This window comes from Impatiens glandulifera, chromosome 9 (genome assembly GCF_907164915.1).
Source record: "Impatiens glandulifera chromosome 9, dImpGla2.1, whole genome shotgun sequence".
Taxonomy (NCBI): Eukaryota; Viridiplantae; Streptophyta; class Magnoliopsida; order Ericales; family Balsaminaceae; genus Impatiens; species Impatiens glandulifera.
The window spans coordinates 30,325,371-30,340,559 of NC_061870.1; the positions used below are offsets into that span (position 1 = coordinate 30,325,371).

At 35.5% G+C, this 15,189-nt stretch overlaps 2 protein-coding genes across 2 annotated transcripts; both read right to left on the reverse strand.

Moving 5' to 3' along the window:
• Positions 1-298: 298 nt before the first annotated feature.
• On the reverse strand, positions 299-8,208 carry LOC124914033 (zinc finger CCCH domain-containing protein 44-like). Its single transcript, XM_047454495.1, has 10 exons — positions 7,538-8,208; positions 7,374-7,453; positions 6,244-6,431; positions 4,488-5,412; positions 4,228-4,355; positions 3,939-3,998; positions 3,808-3,858; positions 3,552-3,622; positions 3,188-3,342; positions 299-2,935 (listed from the first exon to the last, which is right to left on the reverse strand). The coding sequence occupies exons 1-10, from the start codon at positions 7,909-7,911 to the stop codon at positions 525-527; spliced, it is 4,443 nt and encodes a 1,480-aa protein (XP_047310451.1). The 5' UTR covers positions 7,912-8,208; the 3' UTR covers positions 299-524.
• Positions 8,209-8,339: 131 nt separating this feature from the next.
• Positions 8,340-13,211, reverse strand: LOC124914035 (probable serine protease EDA2). Its single transcript, XM_047454497.1, has 12 exons — positions 13,012-13,211; positions 12,780-12,905; positions 12,128-12,283; positions 11,213-11,395; positions 10,926-11,042; positions 10,226-10,279; positions 10,073-10,144; positions 9,443-9,645; positions 9,253-9,347; positions 8,969-9,043; positions 8,660-8,743; positions 8,340-8,583 (listed from the first exon to the last, which is right to left on the reverse strand). The coding sequence occupies exons 1-12, from the start codon at positions 13,174-13,176 to the stop codon at positions 8,468-8,470; spliced, it is 1,446 nt and encodes a 481-aa protein (XP_047310453.1). The 5' UTR covers positions 13,177-13,211; the 3' UTR covers positions 8,340-8,467.
• Between the last annotated feature and the right edge of the window lie 1,978 nt (positions 13,212-15,189).

Here is a 15,189-nt window from a genome sequence, read left to right on the forward strand (position 1 = left end):
CTGTTGGTTCAAGAATAAGAAAAGTAGATGAGAAGATAATCCTCACAAAAGAGAGAGAAATGGGTGAAAGACCTGCACCCATCTTTCTTTGCATGATTGCCAAGTGGCACATAAATATTTCCACCCCCTCATTTCTACTTAATATTAGTATTCAACCCCCCTTTTATCCTAACTTTAACTTTTACTCCAAAATCTTAATTCTTCATTCACAATTTAATAATATTAAATCTTGATTATTACAATAATGATCCCGATGCTTCAGTTGTTGTCACTTGATCTAATATAAACTCAAAAGACAAGACAGAGTGACTTATATATATTATGCTCTAATATACTAAATACCTTTTTCCTTTGTACTTTCTGTTTCTTCACAAAACATTACATGAACAATACCGTGGAAACATAATCTTACAATAAAAAGCTTCTTCCCAAAAAAGAATTTTTTGATTCTACGCCAGCCAGCAGCTAACAAAACCAATGTCAGGTAATATACGAGGTTAAAAAGCTAACCAACCAACCAACCCTCAACGATGTAGGTGTTCACAATATGCCCCCTTCTTGCATCGCCCACTCTCATAAAGTTTACATACTCTCTGCCCTGGCCCTTTCTGAGGATGAGCCGGAGTTCTGAAGTAATCACTACTACTGCTTCCTCCCCCAACCGTTGAATGTCTGCTCCACAACTCCCTATGATCATTCAATCTCTCTTCTCCAGTACTGTATCTGCCACTGGAATCCGAATACCCACCTGATCCAACGGAGGACCTATGCATGTTTCCATTCTCATGGGTTGCTGCTGCTCCTTCCCATCCTAGACTAGTTGACCATGGTCTCCTCATCCCGTCTCTGTCAACAACCATGTCATGGCTTGTTGTGGAGGAAGTTGTTGATGACGATGATTCGGGGATGCGGTTATTTGAGGCAGAAGAATCTCTTTGCCAGTTATGGGAGGACGACTGACCCTGGGACCTCCTCTTTTCAGAATGAAGTGTTCCAATTGATTCATTTATCATAATGGGTTGTACATCACTGTTTTTGGTGGTGTCAAGTGTGCGGTTCAACGTCCCAGTAGGGTGAAAACAGTCGTTTACAGTATCTTCAAACAAGTAATCAACATAATTCATGGCTGAAGTAGGGGAAGGCAACCCCCCGCCCCCCTGGAACTCCATTGCGTCAACCTCCGCCAGCAGGTCCGACACTGATTCTTCTTCTGCCAAAGTGCTAAGCTCGATAGGCTCGCTCACCATAGCTAGCCAGCCTGACGCCGGATGAGTTTGGGAGATTGTAATATTGTTAGCTCCGTAACTGTGTGTCGGTTCTGGCGGCTTCATTTGAGGGACAGATATGAGACCCAGACCCAATTCTTCAACCGACGCCTTTGAAGCAGCAGTAGCAGCAGGGGAGTGTCCCATCCATTCATTGGACCGTGGTGGTACTGACCCACCAAGAAACAAACCGGAAGAACTACTCCAACTAGGAACAGAATCATCCCTATTAATGAAATTTGACGACAGAGATAAAGATTGCTTCTTGTCCGAGGCTTGGAATTTCTTTTCCTGGTCACTCTGTTTTTCTTTACAGCATGCTATACCTTGTGTTTTCGGAATGGATTTCTTGTCAATATAATCAAGGTTTAACGTGGGGTTTGGTGCATTTTGGAGTTGAGACCCTTGAATATGAACAGTAAATGACTCCGATGATTGCCGGTCTTTGGTGCTTGCATCTGAATAGATATCATTTCCAGACTTTATCTCTGATTGTGCCAGATTTGACTTGGCTTCAAAGCTGAAAGAAGTGTTAAGGTCCAACTTATGAGGAGGAACCACAAAAGGCGGAGACCTCCAGCTGGAATAACTTGAGTAGCCTTGATCATTAGATTGATTTCCCTGGTTTGTTTCACGAGCCATCTGGTTTCCATCATTGCTGCATTCCTGTGGTAGAGAAGTCTCCGTTTGCTTAGAACAGAGGTCATTAACTTTAACTGATTCAAGGCAAGGAGAGCCAGTCTTGTTTATATCGATGCAATTAAAAGCAGGTGTCAATCCTGACCCAGCACCCTGCACTAATTTATCCTGGCAACTGACACTTTGTTTATCATCTAGACTAGCTAAAGGCAAGTTGCTATTTGATCCACCATTCCAATAACTGGGCGCATTCTCTTTGACAACTTGAACTTTTTGAACTGGGAGATTGAGATTGTGTTGAAGTGATGTTTGTTTGTTGTTGGGCTGCTGGCCTTTCAGTACGTCAATAAGAAGTAAGGAGTTCCCTTCCATATCATGCATACTCCATATTCTAAGATCAGATGGGAAGTATCCAGATATGCTCCATTTACGCAGCATTAAAAGGCAGAATGGCCCCTGAATATTCCCATCTGGGTCTCTGTAATGCCAAGAATTCTCGTTTTCATTATTATGCAAGGACGATGCAGTTCCAGTCGAAACAGAAGTAACTGAAGCTTCTGGAGCAATCCCAGAAAAAGGCATAGAAGTAACTGCTGCGGACAATGCAGTTCCAGTAGAAAGAGAAGTAACTGAAGTTTTTGGAGCAGTGCCAGAAAAAGGCATAGAAGTAACCACAGTGGACGATCCAATTCCAGTAGAAAGAGAAGTAACTGAAGCTTTTGGAGCAATACCAGAAAAAGGCATAGACGTAACAACGGCAGATGATGCAGTTACTTCTATTTGAGGCTTTGGTTGAAACAGAGAAGTAGCTAAACTATTTGAATCACCAACCACAGTTTCAACTCTTTTGTCCCCATTTGAGGCTTTGGTTGAATCAGATGTGGTAAGCTTGTTTTCCTTTATGTCAATGTTATTAGGCACACCCTTCAATTTCTTGCTGCGAGTCTCGTATGACATGTTGTTTCCCTTTGATGAAATTGCTTCCCTTTCATTTCTTTTTAATCCAGAAACTTTAGTTTTCCCATACACAGCTGCATATCATCAGAGGAAAATGAAAATTAGTACACAAGTAACTAAAAAGTTTTAAATAGAACTAAGAAATTATAGTTGAAGAGTAATCCCAACTTGTGTGTGTATGAGAGGTGAGAGAGATATGGAGAAAGTGAATGTGAGGTTGTGAGAATCAAATTGGAAAAGTGTCAAAAGGAGAAAAATAAGAGATAAGAAGGCCAGCACATGCATCTTTGGATCTATGACAACTCTAATGTAGAGTATAAAATAACCTTGATTTTTGTCATCAAATAATCCAATGGCTTCAACTGATCGATTTTTCGCTTTCATAGTTGGGTCAACATGTACTTCGGGAACATCTGACAGCCTTCGCTGCCTTTCTTCAGGTGTCTTCATGATCTCTATTTTCTCCACAAATTCTCTAAGCGTGAGAGGATTAAGGCAAACTCATAATCTCAAGTCCTCTAAATTATTATAGCCTGTTTTCAGGTTGCTATTGAAGGGGTCAATTCCAGAGAATAAAACCAATCCATCAAAGCAACAAAAAATTAATGCCCAATAATGTAACCATGTATCTAAAGAAAGTAAAAGGACTTATTGAGGAAAATCAAGAAGTATTGCAATAAAAAAGGATATTCTTTTTCTTGCCCTTTCTCATTTGCTTCGTCCCGCAGCTGATTGAGCCGTAGTACTTCTCTTTCCAGCCACTATTAGATGGGAAGTATTAAAAATAATATATATGAGTAAATATACTGTCACGCCCATTTTGTACTAAGAATGAAAAGAACCATTATAAATAACAAGCATGCAAACTAGCAGTAGTAACAAGGCCAACAGTAAAAAACTAGTACCATTGCCTACATTTAAACTAATAGCACAGAGAAAAACTTACATCATTCACTATAATTTCCCGGAGTGACTTTGATTTCTCCAGTATTTGGCCCTACAACCACCCATTTATCATTTAACAGAAGATAAGTTCTGTAAAATCCAGAAGACACAAAAATTGACTTTTAAACTTACTACAGTCAAGTGTTTGACAAGCCCGCATTTTATGCTTTCGCGTAAACGTCTGCATTCATTCTGCATAACAAAGATTAAAAGTGATCCCCATGGCATATGCATATCACAAAGTTGAAATGGAAGTAAAAGTTCAAGAAACAGCACTAGCTTTGAATTCATTAATAGCAAAAAGTCATTAGAACAAGGAACTAGAACTGAATGACCAAATTATTGTCAGGAAGCAAGAGCAAAAATGACACAGAAGAAAAGGTTGAGGATCTGTCATAGAAACAATAGAATACTCAGTTACCTCAGAGAACTCCTGATTTGAGATAGCACTGATTGAAATAACCTCCTTCTTATCCAGATTTAATATCTCTAGTGCAACATCCACTGTGTTCTCACCAATTTTATAAGGTGTACCCACCTTGCAAGTACCTGTAAGTAGAACACCAATACTTCAAATGCCACAATTCCTTCTTTATTAACTTCCAATTGTTAAAGAAATTGATATGACCATCATTTTCTTCAAGATAGTTCAAGCAGGTAAGAAAAAGTTTTGATGAATACCTACAACTTGGACAAGTCGACAAATATCTGGCTCATGATCATCACCAGAGACACTTATTCGCACAAAGGAGTCCAAAATGTTATCATGTAGCTTACCACTCTTATCAATTAGATTTTCCAGCGAACAGCGGCGCAAGTAAATCAAATTAATGTTATGAACATCAATTGCAGCATACTCATTTAGGTATGCGAGAGATCTTTCGTCCGGTGCCATTTCAAGGGTTCTACTTTTCTTCTCTTTAGCCATTACCAGAACATTACAATTGTGAGCCTTACCATCTGCTTGACTTGCAACAGCAGGATAGATATTACGCTTACTAACATCTTCAGGGGATTCATCCTTTATAGGGTAGTGGAACTGAAGGAGTTTTAGCATTTCAATATGACCCACGCGTGGTTTCCCAAAGAGTTTGACAAGTCTAGCATCACAAATGATCTGGCTTTTTTGGCTGGGATCTTGGAGGTTATTCCCTTTGACATAGTCCAACAAGAGCGCTTGTGCTTCTTGTATAGACAGCTTAGACATATCACCATTCTTAACATAAGCAACAAACGCTAAGAGTTCCTTAGATGCCCATTTTGCAGATGCAGCAACAGGTGCACCTTCATCACTACTTAGCTTATTTTTGGTAGGAGAAACATTGTCACTAAGTAACGTTGTATGTCGATTACTCAACTTACTACCGTTGAATATTTCCATCTCCTTGCTCTCAGGAGGGATTCCCAAAATAGGATGTTTGAGGCCATTTTTACAACTAACATCATCCATATATTTCCCTTTATAAACAGTGTCACCATCTGCTTTACAACGACTTTTAGCTTTCATCAGTTCATCCAAAGTTAGAGATAACTTCTCCTTCAAGTAAAACCAGTACATTTTGAATAAATATTCCCAGCTGCTCTTATCATCAAAATCTACAACCACCTGCCCAAATTAGAAGGACAAAATTATGTTTGGCATAGAACTAATACTAATGAAAGGTGTCATGTTTGAATAGATATTGTATCATGCTAATTAAAAAAGCAACAGAATTAAGTAAGCCAAGAAATTACTAGTTTATTCTATTTACTACTTTGGAGGGGGCAAGTTGCAAGATTGAAACCTATGGAATCCACACTACAACCCTCTATCATCATTCAACATAGCCAAAAAGATTTACCTTTGATTGATTATTATTTCTTTAGATAGATTGTCTACTCGGAGCTCTTCCTAACGTTCAGACCTTTTCTAAGAAAGTTGAAGCAAACAATGTAACTTCCAAAAATTATTTATTTGTTTGCTGTATAACTTCAAAATTGTCTTGATTGGAAAAATTGCCAATTTTATCCATTTGTTTTGTTTCAAATAACTACTTGTGATGTAATAGCCAAAAATAATGATTGAGAGAATATTATTCACTCAACATGCATGTTAAGAGAGATTGTACTTTGCATATGCATTAAATATACTGGAGTTAATGTTTGTTTTGAATTTGGTGTTAATTTCTTATTACGTGTTTCTGATTCCATTTTCTTCCATGTTATGTTTTAATTTTTCATTTTTTTGTTCCTTTGTAATTTCCCGTTTTCATTACACCTATAAAATGACCATTTTACAAATAATATATATATATATATATATATATATATATATATATATATATATATATATATATATATATATATATACTGGAGTATAAAACATTGTAATAAAAGGTAAGTAATACTCTTGAGTTACCAAAATGCTAATAAGTGTTAATTGAAAGATACTATGTACCGTTTCTTTTTCTCTCCTGTCCTTGTTTTCAATGAGCATAATAGTTCTCATGCACATTGAGCAAAAGCCTTTGTTCTCTCGTACATACACATAATCAGCACCCCAAGTACATGCCTTGCACAGTGAATATGTGCAAGTGTAGCACATATAATGGGCAGACTTTTGACAGGTGCTACAAAGGTGCCAACCTGAAATGCATAACATACATAGTCAATGAACAAATCAAAATAAAAAAGGCTATCAGAACAGGAAACCCAAAAGAAAATAGTGAATAACAAATATGGCAATTAACAAAGATAACAGGGGAAACATCAAACTCAGTTCTCATTAAATATTTACATCTGTAAATGAACTTCAAGATGAATTAAGATAAAAAATAAAAATAAAAAGTCATGGAAACCACGCATTTAATAATCAACCAGAAAAGGGAAATGTCTTAATAGAGCAAAAATGTACATAACAGGAAAGTTGGAGATGTGTCATAATGAGAAGAATGTTAGTAACCGAAAAGTTCAACCATGTTTCTATATCTCCAAAGCAATCGTCTAGCAATTTCAGAAGTCATAAGGAATCTTCATAGTGAAGCAAAGGTCAACACTAATAGTGAACAAAGGCAGTGTGAGACACCTGAGCTCTTGCAAGATACTAGGCTCAACAAATCCTATCAACTTTGGCAAAGGCTGTGATGGGTGACGAGATTGCCAACACCCTGAACAACGATGGAGTGTCAGAAGTACTTTGACCTCTGGCCTAGGTCAAAAGAAAACTCTCCTCTTCTATGTCAACCTCCCATGGGATACCTATTAAAAGTCAACTTCTTGTCTAAGTGGAAGCTTTACCTCACGGACTCAAAACTCCATTGGTGAATTTGGTCAATGATTGTATGAACAAGCGTGTACTAGTTTGATATTTGTTATACCGTGGAGAAAACTAAGAGAAACCGTATTTTTGATAATGTCTAGACTCTAGAGGATATTTTCTTACATAACATTCCGATCAAATATAATTATCCTCAACATGTCATATAATCTCATAATGCTAAGAATATACCATATATCATGTACCAAAAAAACAATCAAATGTTCATTTAGTCAGGCATGCAGAGAAAAAAGAATACACAGGCAGCATACCACAATCCCATCTAGCATTTAATTGAAAGAATGCATCATCCCGCTGAACACAAGCTGGATGATATGCCTTTGGACAGCCTCTGCCATTTCAGAAAAAGACAATTGTGTATAAACCCAGTTGGCAATGCGCATGACTACTACACTAGTAAGAAAGCTTCACTCACCTGCGATCACATAGCACAAGGCTCCCTCCATCGTAGCATATAAAACACACGTCCTCTTCATCTTTTTTCTTCTTCACCGGCGGCGGAAGTTTTGGTAGACCCTTTGGAGGCCGACCACGTTTCCGCTTCCCGGTACTATTCTCAAAAGTTTTGACCTCTACACTCACAGGAGCCGGACTAGATCTCTCCTCGGCGTCCCTAGAAACTTTATCATCTTCTAAGGCCGTTGCGGCCTCTACTAGAACTCCATTAAGCGGCGCATTTTCAACTTTCTGAGTCTGTTCCCGCCCTTCGGTACTTGGATGTTTCAGGCTGTCCACAACTTCTAATGAAGGCATGAATGCACCAGAAGAAGATGATTCTCTAGCCTCCATTTGGAAGCTTAACCTCAATCCCACCGCCTAAAACCCTAGATTTATGAATTACAGAGCAACTCCTGGCGCTAATCATGAGCTTAACAAATACCGACCTACCGACTGTCGATTTTAAGTTCAACCAAGTTGCCGGTGGTGAGCTTTCGGCGAAAGGAGTCGAAGAAAATGGTGCAGCACCGCGGCTCGTTGGAATATATATCTCTCTCACCGGTCACCCTGTTCTAGCAAGTAGCTACACGTGATTGGCCTTCATCAACGCGAGTCAGCCCGCCATTAGAGATGGATTATTAAGACGTAGGTCGACCTGGATTTATCCAATTATTAACGGCCACGTTTTCCTTTATCCTTTCATCTTTCTTTCTTTCTTTTTTTCAGTTTTACCCTTCAGAAAAAGATTGCTTTTTAAGTTTTAACCATTCAGTAATTATAAAAAAGTAACATATTTCTTACTTCTTATTATTTATTATACATGTTCATACAGAATATAATACAAGGTACAATATAAATATTCAAGAAAATAAACTATATGGCATTAAGAGTTTCTTTCTTCTTAATCTCACATCGCACTTCTAGCTTCGGGAAAGCACTGTGAGAGCCATAGATCTATGTGTTCGATAATCTTTTCTCTCGCTTTGTTAACTGCATCGGGAGAACTACAATTTCGGGAGTTGCCTGTAACATGAAATTCCATGGCTAAGGCAATTATAATTTATATCCATGGCTAATGATGAAAAATAAAATTGTTTACCTTCAGCGGTTAGGGGAGATTGAGGGCATCCTCGAAGATCAATTCCATGACCGCAATTATGACAAGTAATAACATAGGATGGCACTACAAAACAGAATGTAAAATAGTATTCCTACTGTCAAATTAAGGATGAAAAGATAATATGTTCCTGGTTATGAAGACGGGAAACTAGAGCTTGAGAAAAAATATAGGAGCAATATGAAAGGACTGCAAGATCAACAACAGTTTGCCAGTGGCTAACAATGAGAGATATTTGTAGTTCAACTGAATCCCTGTCGTTGTCTTGAATTAAAGGAATTGAAGACTCACTTTCTGGGGATGATGTCTGTTTGGATGCGTGTCGCCAAGGATCTTGTGATCCGTTTGAGAAAATAATCTTTGAACCTGGAAATCAATAAGTTTTCCAAAAGAATATATTAATGAGCCGTCTTGTTATCACATTTTATTATCCAGATCATAATAAAAAATGTACATTTCACATTGGGGTTTTATCAGATTTTTACTAGTTATTTTTCACATAAGATGATCTAAAGAAAGGTAGAGCATAAAACTAAAAATGCTTGTGATAAACAAAAATAAACTGGTGCCTGGACCTGCTATATTTGTGCCTCCATAATATAGATTTGTTGCGTCAACATCCGGATACACACCCTCTCCGAATACATTTTTGCAAAGGTCCAAGTGGTATCTGTCAATTGTCAGGAACAACTTAGTGAACTCACTAGGATTGCATATAATTAAAGAGATGGAACCGAGGGGAACATTATCGACTAACACACATGCCTTGTGTCAACTTTCGAAGAACGGATGCTATCATTTGATGGTGCCACCTGGAAATAAGCAACTTCAGAGCATACTTGGAACCACCACAGCCTACCTATGTCTTCAGCAGGAGTTTCGTTTTTCAAAAGCTCCTGATTATATGTTTCCGCGCTGATACCAAAAGTTCCAACATAATAGTCTTTTACATATGTGGCATAGGCATCCTGCGTCGTGACAAAATACATCAAACTTGAAATCACAAGAGAAATTACAAGATAAGAAAATCATGAAATGGTGTGTTAAGTAATTGGCTTCCTGGCTCCTGCCCATAACAGGATACATCTGTGTAAGCTAAGTCCAATACAAGAATATTAAAGACAAAGCTTTTGAATGTTTTCTTTATTCTGGTTGCAAGTTTGAATGTTTACCTAAAGATAACTGAAAATAACATCTCATTGATTACCAAAACTCAATATTGTTCGGATACATGACTTTGTTTTTTTTCTTAAAGTTTCCTTTCTGTTTGCCCCTTGACTGTTAAAAAGTGAACACACTTCGTGTTCACGTTTTTGTTAATGATATAAAAGTTGACCTTTCAAAAAGAATGTTGTTTGAATAAAATGGCAAAAAATAAAATCAGTTTAACCATACCAAAAGATCTTTTCCACTTTTTTTTGCCTCAACGAGAGGGGAACATAGCCTATCTGGATTTCCATATTGAAACTGCAAATGTGTACAGAGTAATCACCACCATGAGATTACTGAAGTAATAAAGAAAACCCACAGAGCAAGCTGGATACCTACAGCTGTAACAGCAGCATCGGCAACATAATACAGGAAATCACCATCAATATCAAGCTGCAAAATGAAATGAAAATAACCTTGTGAGCAGAGATTTACAATAAGTGAAGCCCAAACTGTAAGCCACGGCAACAAATTTAACTCATGACTTAAGATTTTAGTTTCTAAATTCGCAACTTATAATCTACTGTTTTGTTATAATTTTATAAATATTCATGTGCATATGATTCGGAAAAATGTACACTTGTTACGTTTGCGTTTCTGTTTCTTGGTTTCTTTGTCTCTGTGACAATGTGTCTTCTTCTGTTTTTACTTATGTAATAAGATCGCTCCTCACGTCATTACTAGCATTTTATTAATGAGAAGTTTACATACTTTAACAAAAATATAGCTCCAAATAGGCTCAATATCTACTCAGCTTATCCTATTCTTAAAACTCACACAAACTTATACTTATTAAATTTAATGAGGCTATGATTTTGGCAATAAAGTAGTGGAAAGGATCCCCAGAAATCTATGCAAACATATACAAATTGGGAAAATGGGTAATATAATAAGACCTTAGACACCGGATAGAGCAATTTCATATGAATTGTTGATAGGACATTAGAATAAACCAATCTGAAGTATCAAAACAGGTTTTGGATGAAATTATATTCAGTAATCTGATATCACCAATTGTCCAGAAGAAAATACAACTTACGGACTCAGCCCCAAATAAAGCTTTCACTGCTTTTTTATCATCCTCGAGTCTTTGTTCAGTGAGATGAGTAACTTCCTGTAATGCAGCTTTGCATTGTGGACCTGCAGACTCGCCAATCTGGAACAAGGAATCAAGATTAAAGCTCTAGACACATTGAAGCAGTTACAGAAAATATATTGAGCACAATCCATGAGGTTTACAATTGTAAGCAGTGGAACAAGGATGCTGGATCCAATTTTAAGGAATCATTGAAGTAAATGAAATAGAATGTTCAAGATGAAACTTACCTGACGGTCAAATTGGGTGAAGTTATAGACAGAAAGAACAACTGCAGAACTTGCTAGGCTTCCACAAGACAAATGAGGGAACTTGAGTTGGAACCATGCACTAAGTGCTCCAGAGTATGAAATACCAAAGACAAACCATGGATTTTCAACACTGGATCTATTCAGTTTGGTGTTTAGTGAGTCCTAAGATGACACATAACAGAAACAATTTAGGAAACAAACAATGAGAAATCTACCTATTTAGAATGTAGGCAGCAAATGATCATGATGTCTCGTGGACTATATCTATCTAATGCAAAAGTTTAATTTCTCCTTACATAAAGCATCACAATTTTCCCTAGAAAAATAATACTTGTGAAGTATATGAACTTCATACAGTCGAATTATAGTGGTTGCATGATATCACAAACCACATGAGAGGCTGAGAGCCATTTGAAGAAAAGGAAATGGGAGATGATGTCCTCATAGGGAGCAGAAAAATAACAGAATAAGAGCCTAACAAACTTCGTCTTTGTTAAGTGCTTTCAGTGTTTTACAAGGTCAACAAACATAGACACAAGCACCCTGGTACATTTTGAAAAAAAAAAAAAACATCCTGTAAACATAAATGAGGAAACCAAAAATGTGACAAACTAAGAAAAGTAATAAGAGTAAATACTGTAATTGTAATATCTCATTGTTCACTATTAATTTTCCTTTTTGTCTGAATTGAACTATCAGTTTTATGATCAAATGGATCTTTTACGTTTTACTAGTTAAAAGAATTAGATAAAAATTATATCTCAGTTTTACGCACATTAACTCCATTACATTTACAAAGCTTATTTATTAGCACATCACCAAGTTTGTGAGAAACCTAGAAGATGGTCTTTAACTGGTAAACAATTGAAGACCGGAATTGTATAAAGAACTAGCCTGGTAATATTGACGGAAGGCAGCTAAATCAGAAAGAGCCTGCTTAGATGAGAGATACTTCAAATTCTCCGTCTTCTGGGAATTGAAGGGAGAGCTTTTCCCATAATAACGATGCTCCAGAGAAACTACTGCTGCCCCAAACTTCTTTGCTAAAACCTGCATGAAATTACAGCCACTCGATTTTCCTTTTTGTCTATGAGAATCTTAATACAGCAATAAGACAAGTATGTGCGAAGCTGAATCTCTGGGCTGGTGTTGATATATGTAAGAACTTTAATTTGAATTCGAAGTTCACCTACTGTAGATAATGCTAAAAATGTGAGATTTTTAACTCTTAAGTTTTCAGTTTCAGAAACATAACAAAATAATCCAATATTTTGAGCATGTAAATTATGCTAAATCAACTAAGAAACAACTTAGAAAACACAAGAATATGCAGCAAACTGACATGCACTCTCAAACAAGAATAGGAGAAAGGAAAAGGGTCTTTCAACCTCGTATTATTACTGATTTAAGGTTCTATAAAATAAATCATTTTAAGCATGCTTAATAGATAAGAATGTGGCTTAACCAGTTATCCTATCCAATTAATCACAAATTATTATTAAAAATTCACAACTTCAATTCAGACATCTAAAAATCGTAGTCTTACACTGAGGTAGTCATTTGATATGCCATTGCATGCTGCTTCTCCACATATCTTAAGAAAAATGGGTCCATCGGGAAGGGCGAAATTATCAAGGAATTCGTAGTACCGCTGGCTAAATCGGCGATGATCCTGCAAAGATTGATAAATGGTAAGCTAATAAAGAAGTTTTATAGATAGTGGTGTGCGCATAGGACCGCCCAAACTCAAACATTTGATGTGCAGGGAGAGAGAGTACGTAAGGGGAGAAGTGATCTAGAGTCTGGTTGAACCAGAGTTCCTGAGTGGTCAAGTAAGTGCTACTAGAAATGGTTAATCGCTGAAGAATACGAGAAGATACGGACCCATCGGCGAGGCCCCATAGCAAAGACAAAGAAGCGATTAGGCACAACGCGAACTTCATAGCTTTGGTATTTTTTCTGTTTAGTCCTCCTTTTTCCTAATCTTGTAATGTTCTTTTAAACCCCCCCAACTAGGGTACGGGTTGGTCGGTTATTTGACTCAATTAGCGTTTATTTGTAATAGAGTTACAAATAAATACACACCACGAAATAACATATAATGTGAAAATAAGTTATTTTGAAGAAACCTCAAATCCTTTAATAAAACTTAGTCAAAATCAAATTTGTAAAATATTTGGGATTTAAAATTGGTTTTAAAAATAAAAATAAAAATTTATAAGGAGAGCCTAAGAAGAAGCAATTACAATGAAGGTCAATCTCGCTGATAAAAAAAATTCCAAAATGACTTATTATACATAAAATGTCAATCTAACCATGAAACAACTCTACATTCTTTAACTGAATGTACTTTTATTACAGAAATTTGGCAAAAAATAAATATGCACACCACGAACCCTGAGATAGCTAATTTTAATTTTCAGGATTATATTTGGCAAATTTAAAAAAAATGGAATAACTTTGAAAGGACAGACAACTAATGTGGACAAAATTTTGAACATAATTGTACAAGAACATACTGACTTTTAAAATGCAAATATCTCTAAACTATTCAGAACAACAAAACCTCGAGTATAAGTTAAAATTCAGGTCGAGAAAAACATATTCATTGCATATACCGACACAGCCATTAACAATGATTCATGTTGCACCCATTATTAGCACAAACACATGGAAATTGTTTGCTAGCAAGACAAAAGAAATTAAACGTTATCTTCGATGAAATGGAAGCAATCAAATTTACTATCATCACCACCAAGACCTAAGATTCAATGACGTTCAAAATTTTTAAATTGTCAAGAAGTTATTAATGATATAAATCCTAAAACAATTTCTCCTACTAGCAAACAAAAGCGATCTGGCATGACAAACATCGATCTTTTCAACAAAATCAGGAATACTGAATCGAATCGAATGGATTGTTATAAACAAAAATCTCACTACAAAAATACACAAAGAGCAAAATCTATCAGAAGAGTTGACCCAACAAGATCTTAATATATTTAAACATTTACTCTTTCAAACATTTAGACGATCCAAAGAACTAAATAAATAATAAAATAAAGCGAGCAAACATATTTAAGTCTGAACACTGATAGCAGGCGACGAAACAGTGCAGAAAGTAAAACAATGATAAATAAAGTGAGAGATGGCTCACCTATAAAAAGTTATCTATGAACGACTCAAAATTCACGTTCAAAGTATTTTTTTTTTAACATTTAAATATGACTTATAAATCTATTTAATTTTTCATATATTAATTCACTCTACCGATTAAATTTAAATTGTATTTGTAAACGCTATTAAATATATATATAACTTTGACAAAAAAAAAAATTAACAAAAAAAATTAAAACAAATAGTTTTTTTCAATTAAATAATAAAAATATAATTAAATTGAATTCTTGCACTACTTTTTGGGATTTTATATGATTTTTTTTCAAATTGCTTTTTTAATTGTTTTGAGAACTTATATTTGGGTGTATTGTTTTTTTTATGTTAAATTAATCTTCAAAAAGAGTTAACTTGGTCAACAATTTATAAATTGTGAATTATAAAACTCAAAATGGGATCCAATTAAAATTTTGTACATTTTCATTTAAATCATTTAAGATTTTTTTATTGTTAAATTCATAGCAAACAAAGTTTTATATTGACAGTTTTAAACTATATTCATTTATTATTTACATTATATTTATGAATAAATTAATTAATTAATATTACTAATTTAATTATAAAAGGAAATTAAGAGTTTTAACTACATGATTTCATAAAATCAATAGTCAAAATCAATTGTTTGCTGAGATTATATATAAAATTAGTGACATTGATTTTTTTTTATAAATATCAAATAGATAATAAATTAAATGTGTTTGAACATGTTAAAGACAACTCTCATTTTTGTATAATTTTAATAATAAATAGTCATAAATTGTAAGTTTTAAAAAAAAATGTCT

Excerpts from the sequence above, each read along its gene's own strand:
- LOC124914033 (XM_047454495.1), bottom strand. The coding sequence starts at position 7,911 with ATGGAGGCTAGAGAATCATCTTCTTCTGGTGCATTCATGCCTTCATTA. Across the intron at positions 4,356-4,487 it reads TCGACTTGTCCAAGTTGTAG|GTACTTGCAAGGTGGGTACA; the intron begins GTATTCATCAAA and ends TTCTACTTACAG. Across the intron at positions 3,999-4,227 it reads CAAATCAGGAGTTCTCTGAG|AATGAATGCAGACGTTTACG; the intron begins GTAACTGAGTAT and ends TTTGTTATGCAG.
- LOC124914035 (XM_047454497.1), bottom strand. The coding sequence starts at position 13,176 with ATGAAGTTCGCGTTGTGCCTAATCGCTTCTTTGTCTTTGCTATGGGGC. Across the intron at positions 11,396-12,127 it reads CCTTCCGTCAATATTACCAG|GACTCACTAAACACCAAACT; the intron begins GCTAGTTCTTTA and ends GTGTCATCTTAG. Across the intron at positions 9,044-9,252 it reads TGGAGGCACAAATATAGCAG|GTTCAAAGATTATTTTCTCA; the intron begins GTCCAGGCACCA and ends ATTGATTTCCAG.